We start from the raw sequence: 19,338 nt of genomic DNA, 5'->3' as shown, positions 1-19,338 counted from the left end.
ACTTTCTAAATGAAGACAGCAGTCCATCTGAAATAAATAAATAAATAAAATAAGACAACAGTTGATGGGGGAACAGGTAAATGAAATAGAAGAAAACAAAGATTGCAAAAAAAAAAAAAACACCACTGCAGCATGGACTGGTTAATGTACTTAAAGAAAGAAATATATGGACATTCATTTTATGGAAATAAATCCAAAAAACTCATATTTTAACAGTAGAAATTAACATCTCTGCTGACAGCGAGTTTAAAACCAGCAGTAATGTATTCATTTCCGTCAGGAAAACTCTTAGAAAAGCAGGTAACGACACCACCCCTTGAATTACCGGCCTGAATCTGAAGCATCTGCGGGAAACTGAGACACTGTCCCCTGACATCGCGGTCGAATTGGTGTGTGAAGTCTGGTTCGATCGTCAACTTAGTCTGGCACGACTTGGACGTGAGGGTGTCCGACAAATAACAAAAACATATTTTGAGATCCAAAAGAATATGTGTAAACTTTATAGTAAATGCTTGCATATAACGAGTTAACAAACTCACTTCAAGATCCGGCTTCAGTCTCCATCGCAGCTGCTCTCCTTACTTCCTTAGTGTCATTTGAAACTCCGCCCATCATCGTTTGTGCTCAGCCCTCTAGTTTCTAGTGAGATGGCACTTTCGTTGCAGAAATTCACAATAAACGAACGTGTGCAATTTTTTTAATAAGCAAATAATTAATTCAATTAAATAAAATTTGGGACTATTACACTGCGGATATATACCCAATAAAAAGTTTCTGGTTTTGTCTTAATTTAAATGCGTTTTAATTAGTTTTTCTTATTTGTCTTCCCACAAATGACAGGTAGCCGTGTTACAAGCAGCAAAAGCCACTTCGGGCTGTGCGGTTCCGATGATAGATAGATATATATATATTATATATATACACCACTTCTGGGGTGGTTAAAGGCCCTCTGCTTATCACCACCCTAGGCGTGGTATGTATCATGGGAACCACACGCACCCTAGGTGTGTTTGTGCCGGTCAACATCAAAAAATATACAACAACACACAACACACAATATAATATATATATTATAGAAATTAATTAAACATTAAACTAACAATAGTGAAAACTCACTTAATGCCAGTCGAGACAAACAGTCTGGCCTTATTTAGTCTTACTATAGAACGGTCATTAATTTCTTGTCACAAATATTGTGAGATTTTGATTATTTTAAAAGATTTTTTCCAATTAATTGAACCATTCTAGATGTTTGTCTAGTTTTCTTTTATATAACTTCTGGTTTTACAGTTTTAGTTTCTAATACTTTAAGCATCCCTGGAAGGGGAGCTGGTATGAGCTGTACCTACTACAGAAAATATCTCCAAACTATTTAACAAACAAACTGACGCATTTTTGTTTTCAGTTTTGTGGAAACTGCACTGGAAAAGTCTAATGGCACCCTTCACTTTGACTTGTGACCTAAGATGGCTGCCATCTTTCAGTCATGTTCCTTTTTTTTATTTCTGTATGAAAAAAGTGGCCTAAATTGTGAGGTTGCCTTCGTACTGTACACTTGGTTAACTTAGATAAATTAAATACCAAATACCTCTCTTGCATTGGTTATCTGACTTAAGGGGTCAATTAATTGACAAGCACTAGGAAATTAGTATTAAAAAATATTAACATTAGCAAATATGCCAAAGAATAACAAAAGAAAGTCCCTGTTTTGACTTCATACAAAGCCTTAGAGCTCTGTAAAGACGCTTGTCAAATCGAATGTTTTCCACTAGGAAGAAAGTTTTGGTGGTAATTGATTTGTTTTGGTTTTTAGAATTGACTTAATACTGTACCTGCATACATCTTACAGTTTATGTAGAAATCAAGACCTGTGTTATTTATTTTTTATGAAAGGTGATCTTGTCTGTCATTGCACTGTAACAACCTTTGCATAGCTTTTGTTTTCTGTCTGTGCACTAAATCTAATCTTGAATTTGATATTGTGTAATTGCACACTTAACTCGGATATTCACATTCTTTTCTTTCAGGAGGTGGAAGCTCTATTTAAAGGAGAAAACCTACCCAGATTCATCAATTGCGAGTTTGCTTACAATGATAACTGGTTTATCACCTTTGAATCTGAAGCTGATGCACAACAGGTATATGAATAAATTGCTTTTTTTTTTTTTTTTTTTTTTTAAGATGAATACATTTACGGTTTTACATAATCTATTTAGTGTTTCATCCATGTTGTGAAATGTGTGTTACTGATGTTACATGAGTTTTCCAACCAGTATTTTGCTGCCCCCTGGTAATTTTTGTAACACGTCTTAAGCCCTTGAAACATCTGGCAATTGTTGATTTTTGTATTTGACATTTTCTCATTCACAAGTTGATCAAATTAACTTTTTGTTGCTTTATCTCTTCACGTGGAGAAAATTGCTTGAAAATGTCTCGACAGAATAAGCTGCCTGAAAGGTTATTTTTGTTGGTTCTAAAAATAAAAAAACAAACCCCATGAAGCAAGCCCAGCACTCTCTGACCTCTTCATGAATGGTTTTAACAATTCAAAATAGTTCCACTGAGCATCAGTTTGCTGTTATTAAATAGCTTTTTTCTTGTTTGGTTTAGCAGCGTGGACTTTAACACTTTATCCTGAGATTGACACAACTGGTTGCTTTTGTTCCTTTTAAGTTGTGTTTTCTATCCTATTTGATTTAAATAAAACACTAAAGTTATGCTTCTCCAATATATAGGCCTATAGGTACCTTCGAGAAGAGGTGAAAACTTTTCAGGGAAAACCCATCAAGGTAAAGTGTTTTGCTGATTTTTTTTCTTCTATTTTTAAAGCAATGCATAATTAAGTGTTTATGGATTTTTTTTTTTTTCGTCAATCAGGCAAGAATTAAAGCAAAGGCAATAGCCATCAACACTTTTTTGCCAAAGAATGGCTACAGACCAGTGGATGTGAACCTGTATGCTCAACAGCGCTACACAACATCATTTTACATACCTCCAGTGTACAGCCCACAGCAACAATTTCCACTATATAGCTTAATTACTCCACAGACCTGGTCAACGTCACACAGTTTCCTTGATCCAGCATTGGTAAGCAGAAAGCATTTTCTTTTGCATGTAGCGAATATTTAGCAAACGTTGAACAATTTTAGGGTTCCTTTCTGGTTGCTGTTTTGTGTGGGGTTTTTTTGTTTTTGTTTTTTAATCGTATGCATAAGTTGTTGGTTGTATGTTTTGGCTTAAACTGCTGATATAGTTAGTGGGAAATGATCTGGATACTGGGCTGCAGTTTTAGTATTCCTGAAACTGTTCAGAGTCAGGGATTTTGTAGGCATACAGTCAGGTGTATGATTAAACAATTATACCACACAGGTGCTAATGATCGTCAATTCAATATGTAGGTTGAAACACAACAGAAACAGCTGTGTAGGAGGAATAAAACTGGGTGAGGAACAGCCAAACTCGGCTAACAAGGTGAAGTTGCTGAAGACAGTTTACTGTCAAAAGTCATACACCATGGCAAGACTGAGCACAGCAACAAGACACAAGGTAGTTATACTGCATCAGCAAGGTCTTTCCCAGGCAAATTTCAAGGCTGGCAGAAATTTCGGGCAACGTTGAGGACCGTAGACGCAGTGGTCAGCCAAGGAAAACTGTATGATTTATTTATACTGTAAATACAGTATAATCGTAAATCTCAAAACTACTCGCTTCTAAATCTTCTGTAGTCATTTTTGTATTACTTTAGTATAAATACATGTTAATTTGGATTCATATATTCATTTTTTCTGACTGTGAAAGAAAAGACACACATTTGCCTGTTTTCCCATTGGAAATAGTGATATTTTGAAATATCACTGTCCTGGTCACAAAAGCAAAGTTTGTGGGGAATAATAGACATTTTCTATACTTTTGAGGCATATGCAATTAGGAAATAACACTTACTACCCAGGAACAAAAAAAAATTGTTACACGGTGTTATTTATACCATTGCAGGGGTCTCTGACCAAAGACTATTTTTACCTAATGATGCCGTTTTTTTAGGATTTTGCAATTTGTATTCATGGCCCAGTGCATCAAGACATCACATTTAATAGAGGTCAATATCTGGATTCCTTCCAGCTTCCCTTCTTGGCATTAGACTGACTATAGTAGCAAATATAGTAATTCCAGTTACAACACTTCTAAGTTTTTAATGGGCTGTTCAACCTCAATTGATGTTGCACCTCCTTGGTAAGATTTATCAACAGTTATATAGGAGCAACGTTGGCTAGGAGTTTCTCCTATTGTTGTATTGCAGTAGATTGGAGTATAATTTAAAATAAGGCGTCTGTATCCTGATGGGCTACTTGTGTGATGTATAATAAGGTCAACCAGTCTTTCAGGATGGGCTGTTTTGTTAAGACAGAAAGTAAATGTGATGGAAGAGCATACTGTCTTTATAGTATATCATCTAAATTACACATTCTTTATTCAAGAACCATTTGGTATATTATGATGATCTATGTTGTGCTTTTGGTATTGTATAATAATACAAATGATACATACCTGCTATTATAAGAAGAAATATCAATTTAAATGAATCGTTAATTTAATTGAATTGAGGATGCAACATCAACAATGGATAATTGCAAAGCATACGACATGGTTTATTTAGATTTCCAGAAAGCTTTTGACAGTCACACATAAAAGATTGATTCTCAAATTGAACACAGTAAGGATCCAAGGAAATGCATACACATGGATTAGGGAGTGGTTAATATGTAGTAAACAAAGTACCGATTAGAGGAGAAACCTCAAAATGGAGCGAGGTTACCAGTGGAGTACCACATGGATTGATATTAGATCCTCTGCTTTTCCTAATCTATATTAATGACTTGGATTCTGGTATAGTAAACAAACTTGTTAAATTTGCAGATGACCTAAAAATAGGAAGCGCGGCAAACACCTTTGCTGCAGCAAAGGTCATTCAAAATGATCTAGACAGCATTCAGAACAGGGCAGACATATATAGAAAAGTGTAAGGTACTGCATGCAGGCAATAAATATCCATTATAAATACCATATGGGAGATTACCAATTGAAGAAGGAATCTGTGAAAAGCATCTAGGCGTTTATGTTGACTCAAATGTCTTCATCTAGACAATATGGGGAAGCAATAAAAAAGGCCAACAAAATGCTTGGATATATAATGAAAAATGTTGAATTTTAAATCAAGGGAAGTAATGTTAAGACTTTATAATGCATTAGTAAGACCTCATCTGGAATACTGTGTTCAGTTCTGGTCACTTCCCTACAAAAAGGATATTGCTGCTCTAGAAAGAGTGCAAAGAAGAGCGACCAGAATTATCCAGAGTTTAAAAGACAGGCTAAAATAATTTAATCTATTCAGTCTTGAACAAAGAAGACTACACCGTGAACAAGCATTCAGAATTCTGAAAGGTATCAATGTCGACCCAGGGGACTTATTCGACCTGAAGAAACCAGGGGTCACAAATGGAGATTGGATAAAGGGGCATTCAAAACAGAAAACAGGAGCCACTTTTTTGCCCAGAGAATTGTTGGAGTCTGGAACCAACTCTTTAGGAATGCTGTTGAAGCAGACACCCTGGGATCCTTCAAGAAGCTGCTTGATGAGATTCTGGGATGAATAAGCTACTTTCTTAGGTTGTTATGTTACATCCCCAACATGTCATAACTGCCACAAAAAAGGATTACTTTTCTACTAAAATAAGTATGTTCACAAGGGAACACTGTGGTTCAGTATGCATTCCCTTTTCCTTTAATCAGTTTGCTACCTGAAAGATAGTACATCTGTGAACTCTTTAAAGTAACACAAACCACCAGGTATAAATGTCCTCAGTCCATGTTAATTTGCAGAAATTCTTCTTCCTCAACAGGTATCGCCGTTTTCCAATACTGGATTTATAAATGGGTTTACTACATCTCCCGGCTTTAAACCTGCTTCATCTCCACTAACCATCAGACCGTACTCTCCCAGAAATAGGTGTGGCATTTTGCAAATATTTATTTTGTTAGACTAAAGTCTTGAGTAGCCACATTAACATTAAACACATTAAAGATATATTTAATAACCTATATGATCCAGGTTTTTTTTGTTTTGTTTTTAAATGAACAAATTACTTTTAAATTTTACATTTAAGTTCTAACTAATAAGCAGCAACCAAAAAAAGTTATCTGTCATGTGTTAATATTGTTGTGAACTTTTTCAGGATTAAAAGCTTCATATGTTTTGTAGGAATCACAGTAAACCTCACTTGAGACCTACAGTACCTAATATAGACCGTGGACCAGGACTTCTTGACAGCCCAACTATATTTCACTTTCCCACTGATCGGCTGCTGAATGGTGTTCGCAGCCCTCAGACGCGGCCGGTTGGACAAAGCAGACCACGGTTACAGAGCAGCATGGGCTACAAGAGAGACATAGGGACTGGGAGAGAGGAGCCAAGCAGTGCAGACTGTTCATCTAGTATGGGAAGGGGAAGGTAACCACTGCCTTCTTTATAATCTGCTCCTTGAATTTAAGTTTAGCTATTGAATATGGAAACTTTCAAAGAGTGCAGTTAACAGTTTCACTAAAGTTGTTTGAAGCTGAGGTCTGTCCAAAGTTGTGTTAACTGGATTCTCTGTTTTTGCACCTCATGTCTTGTAATATGTCTGGTTTTAAATGAAATAAATCAACCTAAGGAAATATTGTACATTCTCAGCATTTGTGGTAATCAGTTGAGCAACGATATACAGCGGCTCTCAAAAGTATTCACCCCCCTTGGACTTTTCCATATTTTGTGTTACAACATGGAATCAGAATGGATTTAATTAGTTTTTGCCACTGATCAACACACAGTCCATAATGTCAAATTGAAAAATAAAATCTACAAATTGTTCTAAATTACAAATGTAAAACAGAAAATAATTGATTGCATAAGTATTCACCCCCTTTGCTATGACACCTAAATAAGATCTGGTGCAACCAATTGTCTTTAAGTCACATAATTAGTTGAACGAAGTCCACCTGTGTGCAATTAAGGTGTTTAAATACACCTGTCTCTGGGAGGTCCCACAGTTGGTTAGTACATTTCCTAACAAAAACTGCATCATGAAGACGAAGGAACATTCAAAGCAGACTGTCAGACTGGAATGTTACTATATCTCTAGAGAGCTGCTTGTGCAATAGTTCTGAAACTGACATTCTGGAGGCTGTCATTTTAGATTTATAGCAGTTCTGTGGGATGTTTGTTACTAACTGTATACAATTTTGTTGAATTAATTTTAAGGAAAAATGTATATGGATATAGGAAGAAAAGGGAAGACAAGTTTACGGTAAGACTTCATTTCATTTTCTTCATTTTCAAAAGCCCCAAAGATACAGCACTGTGTAGGTTAGTCCTAACCTTAAATGTTTGCATGCCCTTATTGGAGTTCCCATTGCTTTCATTGCTAGACATAGGCCCTTTCAGACCTCCAGACTGAATCAAATGGTTGCACATGCAACTGCATTTTTGGCAACTGTTTTTTGGGGGCCTTGGTGCCTGTTACACAAAACTGCTGCACCTCCCTTTAAAAATGTGTTGATATATTTATGAATGTAAAAAGGGTACTTTATCAAACAAAGTTTTGTTTGTGATCTCCAATAAACAAATGTCTTCTTTCACCAGTCAAATTGCAGGGTGTCATAATATTTAAGACAGCACAAACAGGGTTTATTTATTTATTTATTTTTTTAATCTATTGCATCTTCTTTAACAGCCCCATCTATACCAGATATAATCGATTTGGTTATTGTTGACCATCAGGGGTTTGAAAATGAATTAATTGCTCAGCAGCTTCTCTAGTTAGATAATGAGCTGGTATCTCTTCAGCCAAAAAACAGGCACAGCCGTTTTAAGATGTTACAGTAATAAAAACCAGTAAATCCAGTGTGGGTTTTGTAGTAAAGCAGGGTCAGCTGTTGCAGGGAAACAAGTTTATTTCTTAAACTGACTATCTGAAGAACAGTGCAAGCATAGAAACACTTAGGACTATAATTAGGAAATGTATAGGGGGGGGGGGGGGACATTTAGGGAATTAAAAATGACATGCTGCTTACTTGATTGCAATAATAGTCATTCACTAAATGTAGCTCTCAGCTGCAACATGCTATTTCCCATATTACAACTATAAACAATTAACAGTGCAGTCTCCAAGTTCATACGTGATGTTTGCAAAATATCTAAAATATGAACGTGCCGAGTTAATTGCACTCATCCGTTGCATAGATTAACCATTCAGGAGAACGAGGCAACAAACCTGAGTACAAATATTAAGTTAGTGTTTTATTATCTCTCTTAGTATCAAAACAAGTTGTCGTGTATTTTAAGCAGATGAATATGCTAGCAACCATCTTGCTCCTGAAGTGGCTCCAAACAATTGTATTTGTCGACTAATTGTTTTTGGGCCAAGGAGCCGTTGGCTCCGAAGGCAAACAGTTTGTTTGAACCCCTTTGTTCAGCTTGGACTGCATAACTGTATACTTTAGCAGCACATACTATCCTAACTGTCTCTCAATTCTTATTTGTGTAGAGGGCACCAACACAGTCGCCTCCACCCCCAAAACCCCCTTCCCCTAGCTTCGAGCTGGGGCTGTCCAGTTTCCCTCCTTTGCCTGGAGCTGCAGGTCATCTGAAGACTGAGGAGGCGTTTGAGAGCAGACTGTCCAATATTGTAATAGGATCTTCTAAAGACAAGGTATTGGACAATGTTGTATTAGCCTTACAATGTACATACCGTAGGCTGTCATTTCTCCATAGCCAAATTGAAATAGTTTATAGCTTGCTGTGGCTTTATTTACTATTTGTTACTCTTAAATACACTCAAGGCATCAAGTTAGAGGTGTTTTTATAATTAATTTTTCGTGCTTGGATTAACCCTTTGCAGTCCATTTATTCTACGGCTGTCAGGCTGGTCAGGTCCAATTAATTTTTGTCAACAATATAAAATTTCAGACCACATGCTATTCAAATTGAAATAAAGTGACTTTGTTTGCTTAAAACAAGTAACAAAGCAGTGCAAGTCCAAATGGTACTCTATACAAAGACAACAGTACCAATTATTTGAACAAAAAACATGTATAATATATAATATAATATTACTATTTTTCATCAATGTTATAACTATTTACACCAGGCGAGGTTTGCAAACAAAAAAGGCATTTAGTGACAAATGATCTGTATGTGTCCATGGTATGGTATCTTTCAAAACAGTCACCTGGGTGTAATCCTGGCTGCCTTGAGCATGTTTTGCAGAGGTATACAGTCTCTCTCCTCCCCCGTTTTGTCTTTGTCGCTGCACAGTGCACAGTCTTTGGTGCTCTTCTATTCATTTTTGGAAATGAAATGTGGCTTTCCATTCTATTTAAATTCTTGATGAAAATGGCATGTCAGGTCTTAACATGGAGTCTGTTGTTGGGCTACCAAAGTAAGGTACAGTAGTAGAGACATAACCAGTTTCACAGTCAGCTAAAACAAACACATGCATCCCCCACTTAGTAGGCTTCTGAGGATTGTAGCACTTGAAGATAATCCTTCCTTTGAAGCCAACGTTGCTCTCGTCAATGCAAATGGAATAATTAATTCACAGCATTTTGTTTCTATGTAGCTGACCACATTCCTGACTCTTTGTCCTCTGCTAACAGAAGCAGCCAGAGGCACCTGAGTGGGGGGTGGCAAAGGTGTAGCATTCAGAAGATCTGCAAGAAACGTGATCTCTTGAATACATCTTTGAAAAACTGCATTCTGTTAGCCCATTCCTCAGAGAAATATTCTTTTTATGTCCGTTTTTACATTCAGTCCTATATTCAGCAGAACACCCCAAAAAATGCCTTCATCTCTGGTAACATAACAGATTTCCAGGAGTTCCAAATAGAATTGTGACGCACCGGTCCTGTTAGTTTTACACTCGCATATCTATTGGTTTCATTTACAGTTTCAGTAAACAAAGCGTTCGTGAAAAAACTCCAGTGCAGTTCTCAAAGTAGTACACCCTTGATATCCACAATTTACCACAGTAAATTGGAGTTTTGTGAAAGCATCTGCACTTACCGATGCGTGCCTCCATTCGGCCTCAGGCTGCGTGTCTGGTTCGTGGTCACTTTCCTCAGAGTCCACAGTAAGAGAAATATTTACTTCCTCGTCACTGGATTGATCAAAATCATCATCCAAGCCGCTTTCGTCTGTACTGTCTGCCTCATCCATCATCTGTGCAAGTTCTTCAGGCTGCCTTGACTTTCTCTATCTTCTATGCGCCATTCTCACTCTGTCTCGGTCTCTATCTGTTCAATTCTGCTTTGCTCAGCCTGTACATGGTCTATTCGGCTGTCTCCGCCTTCTTTCCGATCAGAGATGATTAGGGAACACCTCGCCTCTGCTTTTTCCGGCTTAAACGCAACACATGGTGTGTTAGATCATAGTTTTCGGCAATGGACCGAAAGGGATTGCCGCTATGTCGGACTGGGGGTGGGGTGGGGGGGTGGTTGGAGTGAACTAGATTTGGCTTTGTAATGATGGTGTTACCCATGTTTGTAATGTCATTCTACTGGTGGTCTGGTGCACAAACTTAACAAAATGATGTTCGCAGATGATAATGTGCAATGAAAGCTATAAGGTATAGTGGTGCATTTTACCATAGATGCTCTTATAAAAGAAAGGGGGGGGGGTTACAGCACATGTTAAGTTCAAGATGCTGAATAGATTTTTTACTGTCAGACTTATTTATTGTTTTGATTTGGATCCTGTAATAGAGAAGCTTGTGAAATGATCTTTTTAAATGTCATTTCAGAATGTAAATGCAGATGCCAGTCCCAACACTATCCCTTCAGGAATCCCTCAAGAGCCACCACGGCCTATTACTTCTGCACTGCCAGTGAGCTTTGCGGGCCCTCCTTCACCACCCCAAGCTCCAGAGTAAGCTGTTGTCATCTTTTTTAACTCTTAAAGTACCATGTTTATTCTAAAATACACACAGCTGAACACCCATTCCTCGATTTCAGTTGTCAGAAAGTGCGATTCTGAAGCCATGTTTTTTCTGTTTCTTCAAAAGAAAATGTAAATCTATTTTCTTAAGATAATGTTTTGTCTGTGGTTTCTCTGTTTTAAGTAGTCTGTACTGAAAAAATTGAATATATGCTTCCTTTTGACCTTCTTTTCAAAGTAATTTTGAGGTGGAAGGTTCACTTATTTTTCTGATGGTTCAAGGAAAAGCTTATACATTCTACTTTCAGCTGAGAATCTGTTAACAGCTCAAATCTGACCAAGTTAAATACATGTGGTAGGTCTGTATATAATAACAAAAACATTGGAAAGGTATGTATACAATTTCTGTAGTAAGTAATATACGTAAAATACAAGAATAAAACTATGTGGCGAAATACTGGCAAACCACAGTATGCAGCCCTGCAAGCTACACCAGCATCTCGAAACCTGAAAAGTCTTCATTAGGTAAGTATTCACCCCCTTTGCTATGACACTCCTAAATAAGTTCAGGTGCAACCAATTGCCTTCAGAATTCATTCAATAAGTCAAATGGAGTCCTTCTGTGTGCAATGTGGTTTACATGATTTCAGATTAAATATACCTGTCTCTTTAAGGTCGCACAGTTGGGTAGTGCATTCAAAGCAAAGATATTACCAAGGAGCTTTGAAAACAACTCCAGGATAAAGTTGTGGAAAGGCACATATCAGGGGAGGGGTATAAAAAGATTTCAAAGGCATTGAATAGTCAAGTCGATCATTAAAGTGGAAGGCATACAGAACAACCCAGAATCTGCTTAGAGCAGGCAGTCCTCCCAAACTGAGCAGCTGGATAAGAAGAGCATTGGTCAGAGAAGCCACCAAGAGGCCAAGGACAACTGTGAAAGACCTACAGCGTTCCATGGCTGAGATGGGAGAAACTGTCCATGTGTCAACAATAGCTGAGGTACTCCACAAATCTGGCCTGTATGGAAGAGAGGCAAGGAAGCCATTTCTGAAAAAAGCCCCTGTAACGTCCCGCTTGGAATTTACAAAAAGGCATGAGGGAGACTCTGAAAAGATGGAGCAAAACATTCTGTGGTCCGATGAAACAAAAATTGAACTATTTGGCCTAAATGCAAAGAGTTATGTCTGGCACAAACCCAACACAGCACATCACCCAGGTAACACCATCCCTACTGTGAAGCATGGTGGAGTCAGCATCAAGCTATGGGGATGCTTTTCATCGGCAGGGACTGGGAAGCTTGTCAGGGTAGAGGGCAAAATGGATGGAGCTAAATACAGGCAAATCCTTGATGGAAAACCTGCTTCAGTCTGCAGAAGACCTAAGACTGGGACGGAGATTCACCTTTCAGCAGGACAATGACCCCAAGCACACAGCCAAAGCGACACTGGAGTGGCTTAAAAACAAGAAAGTGAATGTCTTAGAGTGGCCCAGTCAAAGCCCGCACTTGAATCAGTTTGAGAATCTGTGGCAAGACTTGAAGATTGCTGTCCACCAACGATCCCAATCCAACTTGACAGAGCTTCAAAAATTGTCAGGAAAAATGGACGAATGTTGCACGATCCAGATGTGCAAACCTGGTAGAGACTTACCCCAAAAGACTGACAGTATTGACTATAAAAGTATTGGGGTAAAGACTTATCTAACCAAGACATTTCAGGTTTTTTTTGTTTTTTTTTTTGTTTTCATTAACTTTTTTACAATAATTTTGCCGCTTCAAAGTGTTGAGTAGGTTGTGTAAATCAAAGGGAAAACAATCCCATTTAAGTGCAGCTTCAGGTTGTAACACTATAAACCGAAATGTCCAAGGGGGGTGAATACTTCCTATAAGCACTGTATATTGCGCTGTTTATACAAAAGTATGGCAAAGCACTTTACAGCACATAGCAGGAAAAAAGAACAAACCACAATACATTTTTATAGTATGTCACACATACAACTGCCACAATTAGACTATTTAAATAAGAGTTAAAGAGTATACACTTCATACAAAAGCAGCAATTTTAAACTTACATTAAAACCCACTAAAAGTTAACAGGACAAAAAATTATTTGAGCTGCTTCTATTTGTACTGTTTTTTAAATTAAAATTAATACTTCTGAAACTCATACTGATCTATATTGATCAAATCCCTTCTACTTTTTTATTAATTTTTTAGGATTTTCGGGTTGTTACATAGTTTTAGTAAACTATGGGGAGGCACATTCATTTTTTTTCATAGCTCAGGAAGACTCACTATGACAAAGTTTGAAAACCCCTGCTCTAATCAAACAAGCCTGATAAGTACCCTCTCAGCCCACTAGAGGGGGCTTCCTTTTATTTAGTTCTGATCCACATGTACGATACTATGTGATGCAGAAGAGCAGTGCATCTCTTTGCATTCTAAAGTTGTAAACTTGAATGAGAAGAAAACCAAGAACTTGTCCTTGGAAACTAAAAAGCATTCTTTTTAAATATCAAATAAGAAGTCATTCTGCTGCTTGCAGATTTGAGACAATTGATAGAACATGCTTTTAGTGTTCTCCTGGGCTCCGTGGCAGGGAATCAGAATGCTCCACTTGTTTTCTACCATCAGGATAGTGTGCTTGAATTTATCTTTCATCCATTGCTTTTACAGCGAGGTGAAGGTCCAAGATGCAAATCCGAGAGAGACACACACTCCCCTTGAACGGCTAACTGCAGCTCTTAGCACTGCAAGTAAATCGGTTCAGGTGAATGGTGCTGCTACAGTAAGTCTTCATATAATTTAGATTCAGTTTTATATAGTAAGCTATTATTTACTCAGTAATGAGTAAAGTTAAACAAATATCTTCAGGTGAAGTTTGAGCCCTGGTCGTTTTTTTTTTTTTTTTTTTTTTTTTTTTTGTTTGTGCAGTATGTGAAGTTGGTCAGTGTCTGTTTTCCAATGCCAATGGCTGAAAATCTGATTTAAAAAAAAAATTAAAATGCATCTTATGTTGCTATTGGCATCACCATTAGCTGAAAGTAATATACCTGTGCACCGGGTTCCATTTGCATTCCATATTTTACTGACCCTATAATAATAACAACAATTATTCACACAGTGGGAATTACCAGATATTTTGTCTTTGACTCATTACAACCGAGAAGTGTATATCCTGTTGTAATTCCCTGTGTCTGTGGTATTGCATGATTCTTTTGAAAAAGACAATCCTATTATAACTAAGGCTGTATTTCTTTCACAGATTTGCCCATTGCCATGTAATGTGTAGTTCCCTTTGAAAATAGTGTGTATATATATATATATATATATATATTTTTTTTTTTTTTTTTTTTAGTCTACTTAAAAATAAATACAGCAAACATTTGGCTTATTTGGCGGCTAGTATAGTTTGCTTCTGGTAAATGATTGAACACACTGCATAGAACTGCACAATTTTTAAAAGTCTTCGAGAGACACCAGCTGCATCAAAGATCGTAAACATTTCTGCTAAAAATCGCTGTCCAGCGATCTTTAGTTTATTGTGTTTTATTTTGTTTGAAAATTCACTGAATAGAAAAGATGGACATAAACAAAAGTCTACAATTTAACCTTTAAATATGTAGGAACATTTGTTGTATTATAAGTAGAGAATTATTAATTTTGAATGTGACAAAGCATTTTTTCTGCTTTTTAATAAATGTTTACTTGTGAAATAGCTTGAAATACCTATTTTTAGGCACTGAATGCAGTCCTAATTATAACTAGTTTAAATAGTTAGTGTTGTGTTGTAAATGGACCGGGTAACTGGTCTGCTGTATTGAAAGCGAGAACACTTGAAATCAAGCTACCTGAAACTAAAATGGCACTCTGTTTTTGAATTTAGTGTTGTTTTAGTAAAGCAGACAAAAATGTTTAAGCTGCCACAAGTCAGATTGCTTTGCATTCAGATCCATGCTGTAGAGGGTTTCTCTTGATAGACCTAAATCCTAAGTACATCTCCTGAAGAATCACAGACCTGACCCATGTTGCAACTCGGTTGGCATTTTTCATTTTAAGATTACAGTCCACAGTTTTGTTTTTGATTTTCTAAAAAAGATGTGTTTTTATTTCACTTATTATAATGTTTTATAATTTCTTGATTTCATGAAGACATTAAACATGCTGCTGTTGCTCTTGGAATAAAAGCAGTGTGTTCTCTGTTCTGCTACCCAGTTTCCCTCCATAGTTGCAGTTTAATTCCAGAAAACCCTGCAATACAGCCGTACTTTGGAAAAATATTCATGACTTACTTGACTGCGCAGGATTATTGTGGCAGCTTGTCACTGTAAAGCTGGTGCCATTGTTTTCAAATCATGTATCTTTCTATCTAAACATGGAAAATGAATACAAACAGTAATGATGAAATTGCGCACTTTAGCAAAATAACTTATAAGTGAAAGACTGCTTTTTATGTATATCCGATTTAGTTTTCTAGTCTGCTGTTTTGAGTGGAGTTACCTTGTCTATGCTGTTAGAGTATATTGTGAGGTGAGCTCTCTTTCCTAGACCTGCATACAGGTCAGCAGGGTTGAGTTACAGTGCTTGTAGAAAGTCACCCTTAATTACAAGGTGGAACAGAAAAAAACAAATTAAAATACTAGTCTATAACAGAAGTTTAAGTTAGACAGGAGATTTTACTTGGCACAGCAAAGTTTGTATTTAAGTTTTATATGTCTGTTTTATAGATCACACAGTTGACGCATACAAGAAATGGAAACCTGTAATCTATAGTGTGTTCATGATGTCATGTGCCCAGAATGTATGAATTGATGTGTGTGTTTTTGTGTTTTTGTTTTTTTCATTGTTGTTGCACAGGAGCTTCGAAAGCCTAGTTATGCAGAAATTTGCCAGAGGACGGCGAAAGACACTCCAACACTACAGACTCCTAAAGAAGTGAAGCCAAACAATTCCATTATTGCCAATGAAGACAAAAAAGCACCCGAAACCACAGGAGAGAAAATGGAGTCTAAACTCAGAGAGACTCTCCCAGCTAAGGCAGTCCCCGGTCGACCAAGAGAGGCAAGGAAACAATCGGGGTGTCGGCCATCGCCACCACCACCACTGATCCAGGGGGCTGGAAAACACCCCAACAAAGATTTCGGCACACCCCCCAAATCCCCCCAGTAAACACGAGGTTTATGAGGCTTAAATTAGTCTGTGCTTTTCGGATGTTTATCCCAGAGTCACCAATCACAGCATAGAGGATGAATTGCTGGTACAGGGCTTGCAGACAAAAGCAGTTTTCGAATGTTGAGAACCCCCCCCCCCCATTTCTTTTGTGTCTACCAGAACTAGCTCGTTTTGTAGAGATGGCATTGGAAATGACTAATCTGTCAAAGAAGCACTTGAATGCTGGCAAAAGGATTAGTTTTTAGCCAGAGGAATGACAACTTTTAGAAAGAGTTTAATAATAATTTATTATATCTGGATGTCATGATATGAAAGTGAACTAAAAATAGATTGGGTCCAGTGTTGGTTAATGCAGTGCTCGACTTACCTGATTTTTGTTTTCTTTGTATTGCTATATTTAGTCTTCTAATGTAATTTGTGTAAGCAACTAGGGTGCCGTGAATTACCATACTGGTCAGGTTATCTGTTTTAAATTGCTTTAATTTGCGAGGTGGAATGTTAGAGCCATTTTGGCTAATGAGATCGAAGTATTGAGTAACCTGAAAGATTAAGTTTTTCACCAAGTGATTTTAGAGTTTGTTGAGCAGCACAAGTAAAGATGTTGCCCACAAGTTTTCTGTTTTAACACCAGCCTTTTTTTTTTTTTTTTAATTTATTTTTTTATATATATAATTACAAGCATTGTGGTGTTATAGCTGGAATAAACGCTGCCCCTTTTGGTTCTTTTTGCCTCTCTGCATAGTTGTTGTTGAGCACCTTACTTGGTAGATTACTTTTTGGTTTAGTTTATGCTGAAGAATGCAAGCAAATACCTGTCTGTGTAGTGCCAAGGTAACTAGTTATAACTAATACAAAGTACACAATGGCAGTACTGCCACACGGAGAGGTTATAATTAGAGGCAGTAGAAATCCACAGACAGCACACAGAAGACGTGTCAAATAGATTCAGATGTGCCTGTGGATTTATGATAAAAAAGTGACACTTTATTTGCCTGCTGTGCCTGTATACATCACTTGCTGATTGTAATAGTCTTAACACATTTGCATCTTTGATTGGCAGGCATAGATTCTGTAGGCAGCAATACGTACTGTATGAAGTTAGCATGTACTGTTCTGTCCTGTGTCCTATAAAACACTAAAGGAGGGATTTTTTTTTCTTTAAGCCCAGTTGAATTCTGTTATCTGGTTCAGAACCTAGCGCTTTATTGCAAGCATTGTTTTTTTAAATATTAGTTTTACCCTGCAATGTGTAGAAATATATATTTGGGTATATTACCTATATCTTTGCTTTGAAAACAGGATTTTCTTTTCTCTTAGCCAGATAACAGTATTTTAATAACTTGGATTTATTTATTCCACCCACCCCCCCCCCTGTAGATTTCTACTGACTCATCATAAGTATAACCAGTTACCCTCTGTGCTCTAAATTGTGTGACTAAAACAAAGCCTTGCTCTCTGGACCTTGTGCCAAGTGCTCTTCTACAGAGCTCTGCTCCTCTTAGTTCAACTTGTTGTTGTTGTTGTTGATGTCTTCCTTCCTGCAACAAGGAGCATCTTGGAGTACTTGTGTGTGAACGAGGATTACTTTTAAAACCCTGCAAAACAGGACTCAGTTTAGTGAGCTGTGACGGCACTAGGGCTCTGTATTTGTGGGTGTGTTTTTATTTTGTTTTTTTACACTTCTGATGAGATTTTCTTTGTTTAAAATATTAGTATAATTAAAGTAATTTAGAGTTCTGAGACTGGAATGCACTGTTTGTCAGTGTGTGATTTAAATCCAGGTGATTCTTACTTTTATTTAACACTTAAAACAATGTGGTTTTTTATTTCCATTTGGTTAGTCAGTGTAAACAAGATGTACCATGCATGCTTATTTACACACCAATGCAGTTTATTCCATACAAAGGTATTTAAACAACTGAGCATTTTCTTTCTTTAAGAAATTCCATCCAGTGTTTGAAAACTTGAATATTATTTAAACTTGAAAATGACTTTGCCTTAACTTTTATATAAGACAGCTTAGAGTTTGTTGCTTTTCAACCCCCAAAGGGTTACCAATAGTGGCACGGCATTACCAAATAATATCTACTGTCACTGATCTTACTTGGTAAAACAAACACAAAATCACAAACTAGCATCAGATCACATTTTGTAATATTATATTAGAGATCTTATGAGTTTGATCTTTTTTTCAGTTTGTTGAAGAAAAAAATCCTGTAAATGCAAGTAGTCGATACTGTATTAAATATGTGCACTTGGAAGTATGTGCTATGATTGTACAGTTGTAAATAATCAGAACATATAAAGAGGTACCTTAAAAAAAAAAAAAAAAAAAAAAAAAAAATATGATCTCCTTGATCTCTTGAACTATTAAAATGTTACTGTCGAGCTGGATGTTTAAGATGAAACCGAAAACTAAACCCAACTACTTTGACCCCCAACCTATTTTTTTTTTTTTTTTTTCTTCCCCTTGTGTGCTGAATTGAATCTGTCTTCTTGGGGAGACAGTGTGGAGAAAGAACTCTGATTGTAATACTTTAAATGCAAAGTCTCATTCCATTTCCCTTGTGAGTAAGCAGTCTTGATTTATGATAATTGTTGACTACTAAGTGTCAAAGTAGCAAGGTAAGCCCTTTACTGTGTAAATCATTTTGGATATTTTAAACTATATATAAGGTGCTGTACCCAACTGACACCAAAGTGGCATTTGGTGTGCACCGCCTGACTGATCGGAAAAGCACATTTACCATCAGAAATTTAAAAACTTAACCACTTATAACCAAAATCATTATCAGTTTCAGTCTTAACACAGAATTTACAGGGCAAAAGGCCTTTTTATGTTGTGTATGTTAACACACTGTCAATTAACTTCCACTCATAAAAGTGAAATGTTCTTACAGCAGTCCTTAACTTTTAATAGTACTTCAGATGAATTCAGATATATGCAGTTTGTTTTTGTTTTTTGGATACATATTTAGGAAATGTACATTTATAATTTTTTTGGGGGGAAAGGGCTCATATGCCACAATAAATCCATACATTGTCTAGTATTGTTAGATTTATAAATGTCTGGACTGCAGTCGGTGTGGCAAAATATCCCAGCTGTTTGTGCCATCTCATACTTGACAGATTTAAGCCAGCTGTGGTGATTTTAGTTGTATTTTGGCTGCTGGAAAGGTTAGCGATCAACAGCTGCAAC

The 19,338-nt window shown here is 36.9% G+C and overlaps 1 protein-coding gene across 3 annotated transcripts in view; it reads left to right on the top strand.

Moving 5' to 3' along the window:
- Positions 1 to 17,426, top strand: part of LOC121310680 (la-related protein 4B-like) — a 43,249-nt gene extending 25,823 nt beyond the window's left edge. For all 3 annotated transcript variants that reach the window (XM_041243682.1, XM_041243681.1, XM_041243680.1), the window contains 10 exons: positions 2,028 to 2,138; positions 2,736 to 2,789; positions 2,878 to 3,087; positions 5,898 to 6,004; positions 6,257 to 6,505; positions 7,295 to 7,340; positions 8,580 to 8,744; positions 10,833 to 10,957; positions 13,644 to 13,755; positions 15,825 to 17,426. In XM_041243682.1, coding sequence (XP_041099616.1) covers positions 2,028 to 2,138; positions 2,736 to 2,789; positions 2,878 to 3,087; positions 5,898 to 6,004; positions 6,257 to 6,505; positions 7,295 to 7,340; positions 8,580 to 8,744; positions 10,833 to 10,957; positions 13,644 to 13,755; positions 15,825 to 16,136 — 1,491 coding nt within the window. In that variant the 3' untranslated portion in view covers positions 16,137 to 17,426. The remainder of the gene's footprint in view (positions 1 to 2,027; positions 2,139 to 2,735; positions 2,790 to 2,877; positions 3,088 to 5,897; positions 6,005 to 6,256; positions 6,506 to 7,294; positions 7,341 to 8,579; positions 8,745 to 10,832; positions 10,958 to 13,643; positions 13,756 to 15,824) is intronic.
- The last annotated feature ends 1,912 nt before the right edge of the window (positions 17,427 to 19,338 follow it).

Source organism: Polyodon spathula, chromosome 3 (genome assembly GCF_017654505.1).
Source record: "Polyodon spathula isolate WHYD16114869_AA chromosome 3, ASM1765450v1, whole genome shotgun sequence".
In the NCBI taxonomy this organism is placed as follows: domain Eukaryota; kingdom Metazoa; phylum Chordata; class Actinopteri; order Acipenseriformes; family Polyodontidae; genus Polyodon; species Polyodon spathula.
Note: the sequence above shows the minus strand (reverse complement) of the source record. Positions and strands in the feature narration are given on the sequence as shown.